The 16,700-nt window shown below is 53.4% G+C and overlaps 1 protein-coding gene across 1 annotated transcript; it reads right to left on the bottom strand.

Moving 5' to 3' along the window:
* Positions 1–608: 608 nt before the first annotated feature.
* Positions 609–12,103, bottom strand: FAM83C (family with sequence similarity 83 member C). The gene is made up of 5 exons (XM_040248762.1): positions 11,922–12,103; positions 7,039–7,600; positions 4,498–4,665; positions 4,191–4,315; positions 609–3,299 (listed from the first exon to the last, which is right to left on the bottom strand). The coding sequence occupies exons 1-5, from the start codon at positions 12,101–12,103 to the stop codon at positions 1,862–1,864; spliced, it is 2,475 nt and encodes an 824-aa protein (XP_040104696.1). The 3' UTR covers positions 609–1,861.
* Between the last annotated feature and the right edge of the window lie 4,597 nt (positions 12,104–16,700).

Genomic DNA, 16,700 nt, shown 5'->3' with positions numbered 1-16,700 from the left:
ACAGATTTCCAGGCCGAATCTGGAGCCCAGGGGAGACTGAAGGGCTGAGATGTGAGGCCGAAGCCTGGGGTGGATGAGGTCATGGAGAAGGTGTCCATTAGGGAGAAACGAGACGTGCCAGAGGCTGGAGGAGGAGGCACAGCCAGAGAAGTAAAGGAAATCACCGTACCTTCTTAGGTACTGGAGAGAAGACGGTGGATGAAGCAGAGTGTCGGGGGGCGGGGAGGAGGGGCGTCCAGAGTGGGCAAGGGTCTGGGGTCTGATGGCTTCCACTTGTGCCCTTTGCACAGGCTTGATCACACTCAGCAGGCCAATTTCTGCCCCCGTCCCACCCCACCCACAGATGGTGGCAGTCAAGAGACAGGCTCTGGTGGACGGATGAACTTGGCCCACACTTTAAACAAAAGCCCCAGGGTCTCTCAGGATGTCACTCTCAGTGAGAGCAGAGAGAAGCTTGGAACCCCTTTCCTACCCTGCCCCCTGCCACCCCCACCCTCCTACAGCCATTCACTTTCCTCCAGGGAAAGGCCTGAATGGTGCCTTTGCCCTGTCCCTCACCTGCATAGTCGTAACTCAGCCTTCTCAGAATACACCAGGCAGCCTCCGGGTCAGAGCTTGTCTGCTTTTATTGATTTGTATCACAAATACACTCCCAGACAGGCCGCAACTCAGGAGAGGGACCCACATCGGACAGCCTATACTTCTGGCAATACTAAGCAAGATGATTGTGTGTGTGTGTTAGAGTCTGAGTATCCGTGTCCTCTCCATCCTCTGCAGTTCATCTCAGACCCACTCCCTCAGTCCTCTCCCTGGTCTCACTTCATTTGGTTCCCTCTCCCAGGAATTCCTCTAAATCTCACTTCCATCTATCCAAGTCCATCCCACCCTTCAAGGTTTGGCTCAAAAGCTGCCTCCTCTAAGAAACTTTTCTCACCACTCCACCATCACCACCACTCTCTGGCCTTCATTCTCTACCACCTTCTGTCACTGGTTAGCCTTTCATTAGAAACACCAAGGATTTATGCACTGAATCCTTGTCTTCCAGGGACTGGGTGCCCTGCTGCATGTCCAGTACAGGACTGGATACACAGCTTTAGGTAGAAAAAGTTATTGGATGGTGCATGCCTGCCCATGAGTGTGTATGTGTGTGTGGTTAAGTGCATGTTTATAGTTTGTGGATCCTGAGGGGTCTACATTGTACACTGAATGTGTACTGGCTTCATTAAGCCAAGTGACATTTGTTGAGTAACTGTAACTAGAATCCTGAGTGTTCTGGTTTATCACATGGACCGTGTCTGTGGGGGTGAAACTTGTCAGTCTGCAGTGTACATTGTGCAGGTATTTGGGGCACCTCTATGATATATGGATTTTGTGTGTTTGAGAACATGGGAACTATTGATATTGTGTATCCCGTCTGTGCAAAAACACAATCTTAAGAAATAAAGTTTTGAGCCCCGTTAGTTACTTGAACCTGATCCCAAGCAAGTCATCAAACTCACTAGGTCTCAGCTTCCATATTTATATTATAGGGAAGATGATACCTATGGTCCTAGAATTGTATACCTACCAGAATCTATCTTGTAGGATATTGTGAGTGAGGATGAATGATGAGAAGTAACTGGTATGGAGGGCCCAGCACAGTGACAAGTGGCAGGTGCCTGGTAACTGTAAATTCCATTTTCCCATGTGTGCGCATGTGCGTATATGAACAAGAATCCCGAGCCCTGGGAATGTCTAACCTGGGCTTCTAGATCCCTCTCCCCATACAGTTCCTACCCGAGCTTCCTCCCCAGAGTCTGGGACCAAAACAAATCTGGTCACAGTAGGTGGAAGACAGACATGTCCCTTTCTGGGAGCACAACTAGGTCTCAAAGCGGCTTCGGAGCAACTTGAACTTGGACTTGTTGTACTTAGTGATGAGGTCCAGTTTGCTATGGCCTAGGGTCCGCCGTTTCTCATCCTCAGACAGGCCATTGCTGTTGCCATTGCGCTGGCCACCTGCAGGGCCCCCGGAGAGGCTGGGCTCGGGTCCCTGCCTGGCGCCCTGCAACTGATGATACTTGGTGATGAGGTCCAGCTGGCTGTGGCCCAGTGTCCGCCGCTTCTCCTCCCCCAAGTCCACTCCAGCCTTTCGAGCAGGGCTCGGCCTAGGGAGTTCACTGGGCCCAGGCCCCTCACCCCGGAATGGACCAAACTTTGTGATGAGGTCCAGCTGGCTGTGGCCTAGGGTCTGCCGTTGTTCATCTGGACCCTGCTTGCTAGCCCTGGCAGGACAGTTAGCTTCAGGGGGCACTCTGGAGCCCCCAGCCTGGGGGGACTGCACCAGGAGGTCCAGTTGGCCATGGCTGTGGTTTGCGGACAGCCTCTTGTCCTCTGGGGTCCAATTGCCAACCTTGGGTGAGCCTGACTCAGGGGCTCCCCTGGCACCCTGGGCCTGGGGCAGGAAATCCAGTTGGTTGTATCTCTGATTTGGGGCCAACCTCCTGTCCTCTGGGGCCTGCTCACCAGGCCAAAGAGAGCCTGAGTTGCGGGCCACCCCCAAATCAGGGCCTCCTGCTTCTCGTGCTCTGGGGAAGGGAACAAGGAGATCCAGGTGGCCATGGCTCTGACTCAGAGATGCCTTGTTCTCCTCCAGTGTCTCCAGGGCTGTGCTGGGTTCCCAGCGGCCCCGTGAGGGCCTAGGCTCCTGGCTTCCTGGGAGCCCATTCTCTGGGAACTGGGGCAGAGCTGAGACACTCCAGGGAAAGGGGAGGATAGGGCGAGAGCAAGCAAGCAGGGGTGACCCCCTTGCCAGGGTCACGGGGCTGGTGCTATTGTGGTTGAGGGCAGGGGAAGACTGGCACCAGGGGGATGCCCCCAGCTTGCTCAGGTTGGCCCTGTAGGGCCCTAGCAGCGGGCCATGGTTAGGGTCTGACAGCTGGCGTTGCAGGGAGGGCTGGCCATCGGCCTCACAGCGGGTAGGACCGGGGGATGAGGACCCCACACCCATGTCAGTATGGTCACCGCCTCCTGGCAGAGCGAGGTACGAGTGGCCCACGCGAGGTGAGCGTTTGATGCTGCTGAGGCTGGTGCTGGAGGGTGATGAGGATGTGTTGCTGGGGACTCCTGGCCCAAAAGCCAAGGCCACTGGGGGAGGGCGCGGTGCCCTGGGGGTCGGGGGATCTTCACTTCCACAGAATCCCTCCACCGGCCGGGAGTCAGCATAAAGACAGCGAAACTCCCGGTCAAAGTCTTCCACAATGCGGCCCCTCAGCTGCAGCACCATGCTCGTGTGGGCCTGGCTGCAAAGCCAGGTGAAGCTGGGGGCAGAGAGTTAGGGTCAGGAGGCAAAGTACAGGCCCTTGGGACCAGGCAGGAGTCACAACCAGGGGAGGAAAACCAAACCACCACCACCACTACCAGCACCGCGAGGGCCCAAGTGAAGGGCAGAGCTCTGACTCTAGAGTCTGTGCTGCTCGGCTTAGTGGACTTGGACACACGGCTTCCCATCACTTCCCCCACATTAACTTCCCCATCTGTAATATGGACCAAGGTCTAGGTTCCCTGAAGTCCCTCCAGTTCCAAGGTGCAAGAGTTATTGGTTGACTAGAAAGTTCATTCAGGTTTTTCCATAGGATGGTACAGGAAAGCCTGAATGAAACTTTTTGGCCAACACCAATATTTTCTAGGCTTCCCTGGTGGCTCAGCAGTAAAGAATCTGCCTGCCAAGACAGGAGATGCGGGTTCAATCCCTGGGTCAGGAAGATTCCCCCGGAGAAGGAAATGGCAACCCACTCCAGTATTCTTGCCTGGAGAAGCCTGTGGACAGAGCAGCCTGGCGGGCTACAGTCCATGGGGTCACAAAGAGTCAGATACAACTTAGCAACTAAACAACAACATTTCCTGTGCTGGAGCATTAAAGTAATCCTTCCACAGAGTGAGTTTCTCCAGGGCCCAGTCCAGGGCTCTCTTGCTTCCCACACTGGCCGCTGGGCCCTGCACCATGCCTGACATTAGGCGGCTGCTAAGGCGAGATGCGATTCATGGGGTCGCAAAGAGTCGGACATGACTGAGCGACAGAACCAAACTGAACTGAAGTCCATGTTGGAAAGGACGGATGAAAGAAGGGCAATTCAAAGCTGCCAGCTCCCAGGCAGCCTCACCAGCCCATGGCCCAGCCCCAGGTGCACCCCCGCATCCCGCTCACTCACCTGTAGCTGCCCGCCACCACCTGCTCGCAGTCGATGATGACAAACTTCTCTAGGGCCTGCCCCGTGAAGCGGCGGCCTGCCTTGCTGCAATATGTGTCCCCACGTGTGCTCCGTACACGCATGTTCTGAGCCAAGGAGGGAAGGGGGTTGGGGGTGACCTTGAGAGATCGGGGCTCAAGCCATGTCCAAATCCCACGGAGTCTCTGACCGGAAAGAGCTAAGAAAAGCCGGCCCCCCTCCCACTGGCTCCCAGCGCTCATGGACCAGCCCACCCCAGGCCCCGGCTCCTGCCCCATCCCTCGCTGACCGGCAGGTGCCCTCCGTTGAGGCCCATCTTGTAGCACATCTCCACGAAGTGCCTCAGGTGCTGCTGGGCCAGGAGCAGGTAGATGGGGACACCGCGCCGGCCCGAGGCCTCCATGAGGTCACACAGAAGCTCCATGTCGGTGAATATGTCCATCACGACAGCCACCACCTGGGGAGGCAAGGGGAACTCAGCCCCGCCCAGGGGCAGGGGCCAGATCCCAGGAAACAGGCACTGGACTGCAAAGCAGGAGGCCAGAGCCTGTGACACCATCTGAACTGGGAGGGCTCTTAGTGGTGACCCAGCCTGGGGGGGGGTTGACTTAGAAAGAGGGAGGTTTCACTGTCTTGAAGCCCAGAAGGCTGTTTGAAAGGTTTTGGGTTTTTTTGTTTTAACTGATTTTTACTGGATGTTTGAAAGTTTTTGTGTGCATTTATCTAAGGACAGTTTGTTTATCTGTTGTCAGATTCTCAAAAAGGTCCGTGGATCAGCTGCTCTAGTCTGAAGGTCTCCTCTACATAAGTGAGGACTGATGCCCAGAGAGGGGAAGAGTCAGAAGCAGAACCCAGCCCTCAGTTCCCAGGCCAGCACCTCACACTAACCCCCTACTAGCTCCAGCTGTCACTCTGTGACTCTGAGGCTCCCTTGTCATGGACCAGAGCTGCAGGCAGTGACCGGGGTCTTCGGGGCCCTTTGCCAGACCCATCTGTCCCTCTGTGAAGCTGCAGAGGTTGCTGTGACCTTTTCCACCCACACCAACTGGGACCAAGTTTTCTGCTCATTGTCTGCTGTGAGAACCTCCCCTCCCAGTTCTCCAGGTTGAGAGGCAGCAGGTGCAGAGCAAAGCACTCCAGTTCTGGAGCCAGACAGGACTGGGTTCAAACCTGCACTCTGCTACTTCCTAGTGACACAGCCTTGGGTGAGTTCCTTCACCTCTGGGTGCCTCGACTTCCTCATCTGTTAAATGGAGATAAAGATAGCTACCTCTCTGAGTTATGGAGAATCAAATGTGAAAAGCCTCAACACACAACTGAAGCTCAATAAATGATCCTTTCCTGCTGCTTCCTTAACAAACAAGGACCTTGGGCCACAGGGAGAGGAAGCACTTCCTAAGGTCACCGAGAGTCAGTGACAGCCCAGAGTGGAAGCCTGGCTCCTGGCCCAGAGGCGGAGGGTCTAGATGAGAGGAACCAAAGCACTGAGGGATGCCCTGGTCCATGGCACAGGTCTGGCCAGGAATGGTGATGGGGGGGTGGGGTGGGGAGGACAAGCAAGAAAGATCAAAGGGGCAGAAGTGATGACAGCAGCCGCTCACTAATAACCCCATTCCCGCTGCCAATCAGGCCCTGCCCTCCCCTGCCTGGGGCGTAGGGAGACTTGTCAGGGAGGCTCTGGAGGTCCCGGTAGGTCCCAGCATCCTGGCTTCTAACATCTGCAGTGGGTTCCCTGCAGGCTGCTCCCCTAGCCAGGGCACTGGGGCTAACCTGCCTCGAACCCTGCCTGGGGTCATCTGATTCATCCCCCTGCCTCCTGAGTCAGTGGTCTGGGCTCCAGGAGTGAAGCTGTACTAGTCTGTTGCTACAGCACCCCTACCTGCCCTCCCCCGTTTCCCTTTCTCCTGAGCCCCTGCTCCCCATCCCTGAGCCCAGCAGCCTCCTCTCCTCCTTCCTTTGGGTGCAGAGCTAAAAGCCCAGCCCTCAAGACCAAGTGGAGGCCCAGGCTCCAGTGCCCCTTCCCCTGATTCAGGCCAGGGGAGACACAGTACACAAGGGGCAAGGCGTGGTTGGGGCCATACGTCAGGGCTGTGCCTCGGTCTTGGGGCCTGAGTCTAGACCTCTTTCCTCTACCTGAGCTCTGGCTCCATTTCACCAATGGACTGGACCTCCCTGAGTAAGTACCATCCCCTCCCTGGCCTCAGTTTCCTCCTCTGTAAGTCAAGGGGGTGGCTCAGATGCTCACTGAGGTTGGGGCTCTTTGTCTTAGGATCATAGATCTTTCTGAGAATCTGATGGAAGCCATGGACCCTCTCCCCCAGAAGAGAGGACTCCTCTCTGCAATAAGCACCCCTTTGCACCTGTTTTCTGGGTGTTTGTGGTATCTCTGAGGCCCATCCCCTATTTTAAGCTTATCCATAATGTGCCAAGGGATTGTGCTGTGCTGTGCTTCATCGTTCAGTCCTGTCTGACTCTTTTTCTACCCCAAGGACTGTACCCCATCAGGCTCCTCTGCCCATGGGATTTCCCGGGCAAGAGTATTGGAGTGGGTTGCCTTTCCCTCCTCCAGGGGATCCTCCCAACCCAGGGATTGAACCCAGGTCTCCCTCATTGCAGGCAGATTCTTTACCATCTGAGCCACCAGGGAAGCCCGCCAAGGGATTACCAAGGTAAATAAAACCTCTAGGAGCTTGTGATCTGTTGGGCACAGAGGTTCTTGTCCCAGTGCTGCCCCAAGCTGCTGGGTGGCCTTGCGTGCTGGTCCCTTTCCCTCTCTGGGCCTCAGTTTCCACATCTGTGAAATGGGTGTCTGAAGAGATGGGGCCCTTACCGTGCGGGCCTGGCTGAAGAGGAAACGCAGAAGGTCCTTGATGCTCTTGGATTTGTCCCGCTGGAAGTGGACCACAGCCTGCGTAGGGCTGAAGCCCGTGGCATGTGGCACCTCGGGCCAACCCAAGTCCAGATCCGGAGGGTCTATGTCGGAGGCCAGGGGGAAGTAAGTGCCCGAGGTGACTTCGGAGTGCAGGCTGAGGTGGTCAGGCCCCAAGGCCTCGGGTCCCTGGGCCTCGCCGAGCTCCGGGCCCCCGCGCGCATGGCTGGTCATGTAGTCCATGTCCAGGGCACTCAGGAAGGGCAGCTCCCGCTCCTCGGAGATGACCCGCAGGTAGGCATCCTCGCCCCGCTCCAGGAGGGCGTCGGCCGCCAGCCGGGCTGCCTCGCTGTGCTGCAGCACCAGCGGGGAGCTCTCCCGCCACCAAGGTCGCTTCAGCTCTTCCACCCGGCTCCTCAGGGGCCCCGCCATGCCCTGGGCCCCAGGCCCCCAGGCCCCAGGCCCTGGACCTCTGAACACGCCCACCCACCAGCTCCTCTCACCCTCCAGCGGGCTCCATGGCCTGCACCCTGGGCTGGCCACGGCAGGAAGAAGATCCCAGCAGGCCTGCCTGCCGCCCCACCTGCCCTGTGTGGCAGGCCCGGGGCCTGTTGTCACCCTATGTCAGAGCCATGCTCCACCCCTTTGCCCCCGGCCTCAGGAACCTGTTGGGTCAGCCTCACCTGTCTGCCTGCTGTTGGGACTCGCCCGCCCAGAGAAAGGCAGGCCCTCAGCACACTCTCCTTCCCCACCCACCTCAGCCCCACCCCAGCATCACCTGCTCCTTCCCCGCCAGGCTCCTAGCAGTTTCCTCCAAACCCTGACCTTCCAGAGTCCCGGTAAAAAATGCTGTTCCACTCCGGAAAAATTCTGTTCAGATGGCTGTTTCCAACAAGCTCAACTCTGGGAAAGCTCTTGACCTGGTGGGGCCAGACCCTAACTCCAACCCTAACCCTCCTCAGGGGCTGGATATTAAATGATTATGGGCTTCTCTGGTGGCTCAGTGAATAAGAATCTGCCTCCCCATGCAGGGGATATGGGTTCGATCCCTGGTCCAGAAGATTCCACATGCCATGGAGCAACTAAGCCCGTGAGCCATTAACTACTGAGCCTGCACTCTAGAGCCCGCAAGCAGTAACTACCAAGCCTGTGGGTTGCACCTACTAAAGCCCGTGTGCTTAGAGGCATTGCTCCACAGCAGGAGCACAATGAGAAGCCGGAGCACCACAATTAGAGTAGCCTCTGCTCGCCACAACTAGAGAAAGCCCATGCAAAGCAACGAAGACCCAGCACAGCCAAAAAGAAATAAAACTGAAAAAGTTTAATCGTTATGAGGACGTCATTTGAGAGGATCAGGGCGCACATTGCATGGCTCGGAGGCAAGCAGGTCTGGAGGCAAGTTTCTGCTTTCTGCCACCATCAAGGGCCAAAGTCCCAGAGCCCTCGGGAGCCCGGTGAGAGGCCTTGTGCTGCAGAAAAGGAGTCAGCAGCTGGCAGCTCACTGGGGAGGCAGGTCGGGCAGGAGTGGTCGCAGCGGTGCACAGTGCCAGCCTGAGGCACCGCCTTTCTGTGGAGGGACGAGGTCCAGTGAGGATGGCCAGGGTGGCAGGAGACCTCAGGCCGTTTAGTACTGGCTGCACTTGCTTCAGCGGTCTGTGGTCATGCCCAGACCGGACACAGGCTCCTCTATGTCCATAGGACACAGGTTTGATCCTTTGTTGCAGGACTAAGATCCCGTGTGCCATGCTGTGCAGCCAAAAAAATTAAAGGAGGGCCTCCCCTGGAGGTGGGGAGGCTGAGTGACGGGTGGGGGGTGAGTAAGCAGAGCCAGACCATGGGAGGGTAATAAGCTGTCGCGGTAGCCAGGGTAGCAGGGCCATCATTAGAGCCTTATCTCCAGATCTGTTGAGGGGGGAGCAGGGGCCTTATCTGGGTCAGAGAAGCACTATTGGGAGGGGAGCAGGCATATTTCAGTGCTGTTGAGTTTCTGTGGTTTATCCCTTGGTGTGTACATATCTACCTGATGATACATATTTTTGGCTCTTTTTAAAAATTATTTTTAATTAACGTAAAGTTTACCATCTTAAATTTTTTTTTAATTTACTTTTTAAAATTTATTTGACTGCACCGGGGTCTTAGCTGTGGCATGTGGGATCTAGTTCCCTGACCAGGGATCAAACCCAGGGCCTCTGCATTGGGAGCCGGAGTCTTAGCCACTGAACTCCCAGAGAAGTCCTCATCTTAACTGTTTTTAAGTATGTAGTTCAGTGGTTCCCCCACATTGGTAATGCACCTCTCACCACCATCCATTGCCAGAACTTTTTCCATCTTCCACTACTGAAACTCTGTCCCTATAACAGGCTTAGTACCCTCCTCTCTCTCTCCCAGCCCCTGACAGCCATCACTCTACGTTCTTTTTTTCTCGTTTTTAATTTTTTTGGCTGCACCAGGTCTTAGCTGTGGCATGTGGGCTCTAGTTCCCTGACCAGGGATCGAACCCAGGCCCCGTGTATTGGGAATGCAGCATCTTAGCCCCTGGACCAGCAGGGAAGTTCCCCTACCACTCTACTTTCTAACTCTATGAGTTTGACTACTCTAGGTATCTCATGTAAGTGGAATCATACAGTCTTTGTCTTTTTATGACTGGCACATTTCACCTAGCCTAATATCCTCAAGGTTCACTGATGTTCGAGCATGTGTGACAGAACTTCCTTCTTTTTAAAGGCTGAATAATATTCCATTGTGTGCACATACCACATTGTTTATCCGCTCACCCACTGATAGACACTTGAATTGTTTCCACCTTTTGGCTACTGTGAATAATGCTGCTTGAACATGGGTGTAAAACTTTGGCTCTATATTTTTTTATATAGATTTCCCTCCATGCCCACATTTGTATTAGATTTCATTTCTGTAAGTAAAAAACCCACCAAATATTGGCAATTTCACATTTCATATGGCTCAACATATACAGACATGCCTCAGAGATATTATGAGTTCAGACCATTTATTACAGACCACTGTAATGAAGCAAATATCTCAATAAAGTGAATCACACAAATTTTTTGGCTTCCTAGTTCATACAGAAGTTATGTTTATACTACATTGTAGTCTATTGTGTGCAATAGCAGTATGTCTAAAAAAATACATATCTTAATTTTAAAATACTTTATTGCTGGGACTTCCCTGGGGGTCCAGTGGTTAAGACTCAGGGATCCCACTGCAGAGGGTGAAGTTTCCATCCCTGGTTGGGGAACTAAGATCCCACTTGCTGCATGACAGGGACACAAAAAATGTTTAAAAATATACTTTATTGCTAAAAAATGCTGACCATCATCTGAGAACTCAGGGTTGCCACAAAGATTCAGTTGGTTAAAAATGCAATATCTGTAAAGCACAATAAAGCGAAGTGCAATAATGAGGTGTGCCTGTACACTGTACGTCTGCACAACTGTACCTGTGCATGTGCACACATTACATGCTATCTATCTGTGATGTTTGTGCATCTGCTTGGCTGCCTTAGCTGCACATCAGTGGTGTTTACCTACATGCACATCTTGTGTGTGCTCTCATGTGTGTGGGGGGTGCACTTCTGGGTGTATGAGCATCTGGCAGCAGGGCTGCTCTTTGACCCTAACATTAGACCATGGGCCTAAGTGTCTGCACAAAGGAACTCAGCTGAGAAGGGCCAGGATAGGAAGACTGAGCTGAAAAGGGCTCCAAGGGATCCCTGATACCCTGATAATATTGGATTGGCCAAAATGTTCATTTGAATTTTTCCATTACATCTTATGGAAAACCCCTAATGAACTTATTGGCCAAGCCAATAAAAGCATGTAAATCAAACCAGATTCCCCAGGGCTGCAGAATAACTCACCTTCTTGATGGGCTGAGTGGGTAAAGGGCAGTGGGAGGGTAGGTCCTAGCCTTGGGGCTGAGCCTGGGGTGGGGACCCAGGGTGATGAGAGCCATGTGGATAGCTAAGCCCAGACCTGGCCACAGTGTGTCGGGAACAGGCTCCTTAATCACTATTATTAAGAGGAAGAAAAAGATCTTCCTGCCCAGGAGGTGTGTCAGGCATCATTCTACCATTCTGGGGGCTATTTAGCCTTATCTGTTCTCACAAGCTGAGTGGCGCCTGGGCAGGTGAATGTCCTGTTTGGGTGGTGGGAGCAGAGGCTGGGCTGCAGCCCTTCAGTTGCAAACAGCCTTGATGCCAACATGGCCACACACCTTTACTGGGGCACCTCTGGGTCAGAGAAGACAAGATTCCTGGAAGGAGCAGCCAGGGCTGGGAGGGGAGCCAGAGTATGCCCAAATCTCTTTTAAAAAAAATAATTAATTAGGCTGTGTTGGGTCTTAGTTGCATCGTGTGGACTCTGGTACAGCAGACGGCTTCTCTCGTTGCAGCACGCGGAGTCTCTAGTTGAGGTGTGTGGACTCAGTAGCTGCAGGGTGAGGGCTTAGTTGCTCTATGGGATTTGGGATCTTAGTTTCCCTACCAGGGACCAAACCCATGTCCCCTGTATTGGAAGGCAGATTCTTTACTACTGGACCAGCAGGGAAGTCCCCCAAATCTCTTGAATCAAGGCAAAGCTAAGAGCTAGACACAAGGACAAGTTGTGAGGATTCCCAGAGACTGGCTCGTGCTGGGAATTAGATAAGAAAGATTTCAAGATGTGTGGAGTGGTGGGCTGAGCGTGCCAGGCTGGAGGACTAGAGGGGCAGGGACAGGTTTGTTGAAGGACCTGGGTGCAGTGGTGGGGGGATGCGGGGCAGAGTGGCCCAAAGCACCAGAGTCCCAGCAACAAGCCAGATGCTGTGGTTTAGCTGCTCTGGAGCACCACGAAGGTCTCCGGAGGCCACACTGGCTCTGGCACTTAATAGGTGAGCTGAGCACTGAGTCACGGAGGCTTGATCTGTAGGATGGGGCCAACACCGTCTCCTTCACCAGGTTGTCGAGAGGAATAAGTGGACTCCCTGTGTCAGGGGCCTGACTGGGAGGAGGATGAGGAACTCGGGACATGGTGGTTTAGAGTCTTTGCAGCCATGAAGGGACAGGGGCTCTGGGAAGGCCTGACAACAAACGAAGCAACATCAGAGGAGCTTCTCCTGGTGAGCCCCTCCAGACCAAAGGCCAGTCCTGAAGGTGAATGTGACCCTGGGCCGTGTCAGTGGACCGTGGTTCTGAGATTTGGCCTCTTATCCCCGTTCATGGGAGGCAAGGTTCTCTCTCCACTGTGCATACGCGGATGCATGCCAGGCAAGCACCATCCCAAGGAATAAGGGTTCTGGCATTCTGTTTTGGAAAGGTGGTCTATAGTGTGGATGCTGTGATGATGGGGTCTCAGCCTTTCCCCCTCATCCTCCCCTCCACCCCCTCTACCGATCCGTCCACGTATCCCATCCCAGTCCCCATTCATGTTTCCTTCAGGAAATGTTTCCCACTCCCCTCTCCTGGAGGCGATGTGTGAGCGGACCACTCCTGAGTCCTCAGCGGCTCCACCCTCCACAGAGAAGGGGAATGATTTGTCCACTTGGTGGCTGAGGGAAGGAGCTGGGCTCAGATATTTCTGGGTATCTCTGTCTCTCACAGTAAAATTCCAGAGAAGGTCTGTCCTAGGGGGCAGGGGGTGTGCATGTTTAGTTTTGGGAAGATATTAGAAAGTCCATTTGGCCAGAGAGCAAAAGCTATGTTCTCCAGTCAGCTTTATCAGAAGTCCCGGTGGGGGTCTCCCTGGTGGCTCAGTAGTAAATACACCTGCCAATGCAGGAGACGCAGATTCGATCCCTGATGGAGGAAGATCCCACATGTCGCAGAGGAACTAAGCCCATGCGCCACAACTATTGAGCCTGTGCTCTGCAGCCCATGTTCTGCAACGAGAGAAGCCACCGCAAGCAGAAGCCCACACACCTCCACGAACAGTAGCCCCCACTCGCCGCAGCTAGAGAAAAGCCTGCGCGGCGACGAAGACCCAGCACAGCCCAAAATAAAGAAATACAGAAAAAGAAATACTGCTAAAGGCACCATTTTGTCTTTGAATGAAAGACAAATCATCCCCCTTCTCTGTGGAGGGTGGAGCCAGTGAGGATTCCGCAGTGGTCCTCTCACACTTCACCTCCAGGAGAGGGGATTTGGGAATTCTCTCCCTTGAAGGAAACATGAATGAGGACAGGTGGGATGGGATACGTGGACAGATGGGTAGAGGGGGTGAAAGGCTGAGACCCCGTCATCACAACATCCACAGTCTAAACCCAGACACAACCACCTTTCCAAAACAGAATGCCTCCAAATAAGAGGCACCTCCACCTCTTATTTCTCAAAAAAGAAATATTATCTATTGATCTCTTAAGTCTTCAACTTTTCTTTTTTGCCCAACCGCACATCTCGTGGGATCTTAGTTCTTAGATCAGAGATTCAAAGCAGAGTCCTAACCACTGGATGGCCAGGGATTCCCTGCCACCTTGCCCCAAAATCATTGGTCCAGCCACCTCTCCCTCCCCAGCCCATTCCCTCACCCTCTGCCCATCCGGTCTACCCAACATGTATTTAATGCCTACTTTAGGCCAGCACTGTGGTCCCAAAGATGAGTAAGGCATGGTCTGTGCCCTGAAGGAACTCAGTTTGGCAAGGAAGGCAGACTCATAGGTAATTATAAGCCACAGAGTAAGCCAAGGTATGAACCCATTGCTTGGGGTTTATAGCTCATGAGCCACTCTGGAAACTGAGACGAACCATGTCCTATCCTCCATCCCCAGTTAGAGTACAGCCCTCTGGCTGGCTCTTTCTCAGATGGTGACTGGGAAGTGAAGGAGCTGTTTCTGGCTGCAGGGCAAGAGAAAAAGAGGGAAGAAGCAAGCCCGCACAGGTCGGGGGTTTGGTTCTTGACTGTGGAACCCTGAGTGAGCCTCTCCAGGCCCCGGCCTCCCCTCTATAGAGCCAGAGGAGGCTGGGCTGGAGGTCTCCAAGTCCCTTCTAGTGCTCACATTGTGTTCTATCACTTTTTGACATTACAGATCAGTGCTTGAAGATTCTCTTCCTGGAAATTCCCCAGCCAGGATCTCTTTTCTCCCCTCAATAGAGGTACAGAGGCCCTTGACCTGGGCAGGCTCTGGGCCTGGACTTAGCAGCGTGGCTCAAGGGAAGTCCCTTGGAAGCCACAGAAAACTTGTGAGGGGTGGTTAACACCTGGGTGGGGTGAGGGAGTAGATGGTCATGCTGCTGCTGCTAAGTCGCTTCAGTCGTGTCTGATGATCATGACTAGGGCTCATTTCACATACTAGCAAGGTGATGCTCAAAATCCTTCAAACTGGGCTTCAATAGTACATGAACCGAGAACATCCAGATGTACAAGCTGGATTTAGAACAGGCAGAGGAATCAAACTGTTGACATCCATTTGATCATAGAAAAAGCCAGGGGGTTAAAAAAAATATCTACATCTACTTCTGCTTCATTGACTACTCTAAAGCCTTTGACTGTGTGGATCACAACTGCGGAAAATTCTTAAAAGAGATGGGAATACCAGACCTTACCTTACCTGCCTCCTGAGAAACCTGTATTCAGGAGAAGAAGCAACAGTTAGAACCAGACATGGAACCACTGACTGGTTCAAAATTGGGAAAGGAGTATGTCCACGCTGTATATTGTCACCCTGCTTATGTAACTTCTATGCAGAGTACATCATGTGAAATGCCAGGCTGAATGGCTCACAAATGGGAAACAAGACTGCCCGAAGAAACATCAACAGCCTCAGATACATAGATGATACCACTCAAATGGCAGAAAGTAAAGAGGAACTAAAGAGCCTCTTGGTGACGGTAAAAGAGAACAGTGAAAAAGCTAGCTTAAAACTCAATCTTCAAAAAACAAAGATTATGGCATCCAGATCATGGCAAAGAGATGGGGAAAAAGTGGAAACAGTAACAGATTTTATTTCCTTGGGCTCCAAAATCACCGTGGATGGTGACTGCAGCCATGAAATTAAAAGTGGGCAAGGCACTGTGGGATACAGTGGGAGAAGGCTGAAGCAGGCAGAATCAGAGCAGCGAGCAGAAGGCTGCTCCCAAGGGAAGAACTCAAACACTTTGGGACTGTCCACAGACCTGCCTGCTCCCCTCCCTTCCCCACCCCAGCCCCAAGGGCTGATTAACCCTATGTTTCCTGGGCATCAGGAGCTCCTTTCCTTCTTGGCCCTCATCACAGACATCACTTGCCCCTCATGCATCTTCCAGTCTCTGGTCTCAAGAAAGGGCTCCCTCCTCCTCTCCAAAGCCAGGCCCTTATTCTCAAGATCAGGCTTCCACTTTCAGAGGGATCTAACAATAATTCCTCACACTTGTGAGAAGTTTCCTACCCTACTCATTGCTTCACACTTAATCAGGCTCCTCCCCAGCCCCACGCACATCTTCAGTTCTTTCCTGTCCTGAAAACACCTGCCCAATTTCCCTCCATTTCTTCTCATCAAGAGCACCTCCCAATATTTCACAACTGTTGCCATAACCTGCTCCCGGAAGTCTTGATCCTGGAAGAGTATAAAGCACTTAAGCTTCACCCACTTTCTCCCAGCCCCTAGGCTCTGCAACCTGCTGCATTAAGAGGCTCCTCCCTAGGGAAGCTGCCCATCCCCAACCCCCCCAACCCTGCACAGCCCCATCTCAGGCTTCACCTGCCACGCCTGTTCCTGCTCTTCCTACCACACCCCCACCTCACCCGCATCACTGTGAATGCTTTCTCCCACGCCCACCCCAGGCCCTGGTCTACCCTCATTTCATTCCTGGGAACACATCCAATTTCATAATTTAAAGTGTCCCTTCTATACCCAAGACAAGGCCAAAGTCCTTGGCCCTGAGGCCTTAACCACCCCCACCCTGAGATCCAAGCCTGCCCTATGCCCTCGCCCTCCTGTGGCATCTTCGGTAGCCCAACTCCTCTGCTAACATTTGCACCAAAGCAGCGGGGTGGGGCTCGGAAGACTCAGAGGCTGTTAGCTTCACTCTGATTTCTCCTCAGTAGACCTCCGTGGCCTGTCTCATAGCATAATGTAATTAGCACTTGTAAAACGCACGCACACACACCCACACACCCACACACCCCACCCCACCCCCCCAAAGAGGATTCTTCAAGTTCCCCTCTTCTGCCAGGCATTGCCATCTCCCCGCTCCCAGGAAAGCTCTGGATGGCTCTTCAGGCTCCAGTTCAGTCAGGCATGAAGTCCTGACGACTTTATTCTGTGCATCTTTGGAGTGTGAACTCCTTTAAATTTCTACCACTGCCCCCAGGCCCTCAAGCCTAGATGGCTGGAGTCCTTGCTGACTATGTCTGCGCACCCTGCACACCACTGTGCATCCTCACTCCCACCAGGTCACAGTCCTGACACAGTTACCAGGCTTTGACTCGTGGCCCCACCTGGATCTCTGCAACCTTTTCTTCCCTTAACCACCGACTCGGCTGGTCCACTCAGTCTGAAAGTTCCCAGCTCCGTGCCACAGACCCTCGCTTCCTGTTTTCCTTTCCACCTGCCTAAACCTTGCCCATCCTTTACGTCCCAACTCCCTTCAAGGCTTTCTGACTCTGGAGCCTGAACCCTGTACTGACTTTTCCTGTTAATTCGCCCACAGAAAC

The sequence above is a fragment of the Oryx dammah genome, unplaced genomic scaffold (genome assembly GCF_014754425.2).
Source record: "Oryx dammah isolate SB20612 unplaced genomic scaffold, SCBI_Odam_1.1 HiC_scaffold_10, whole genome shotgun sequence".
NCBI lineage: Eukaryota > Metazoa > Chordata > Mammalia > Artiodactyla > Bovidae > Oryx > Oryx dammah.
This window is presented reverse-complemented; position numbering and strand designations above follow the sequence as displayed.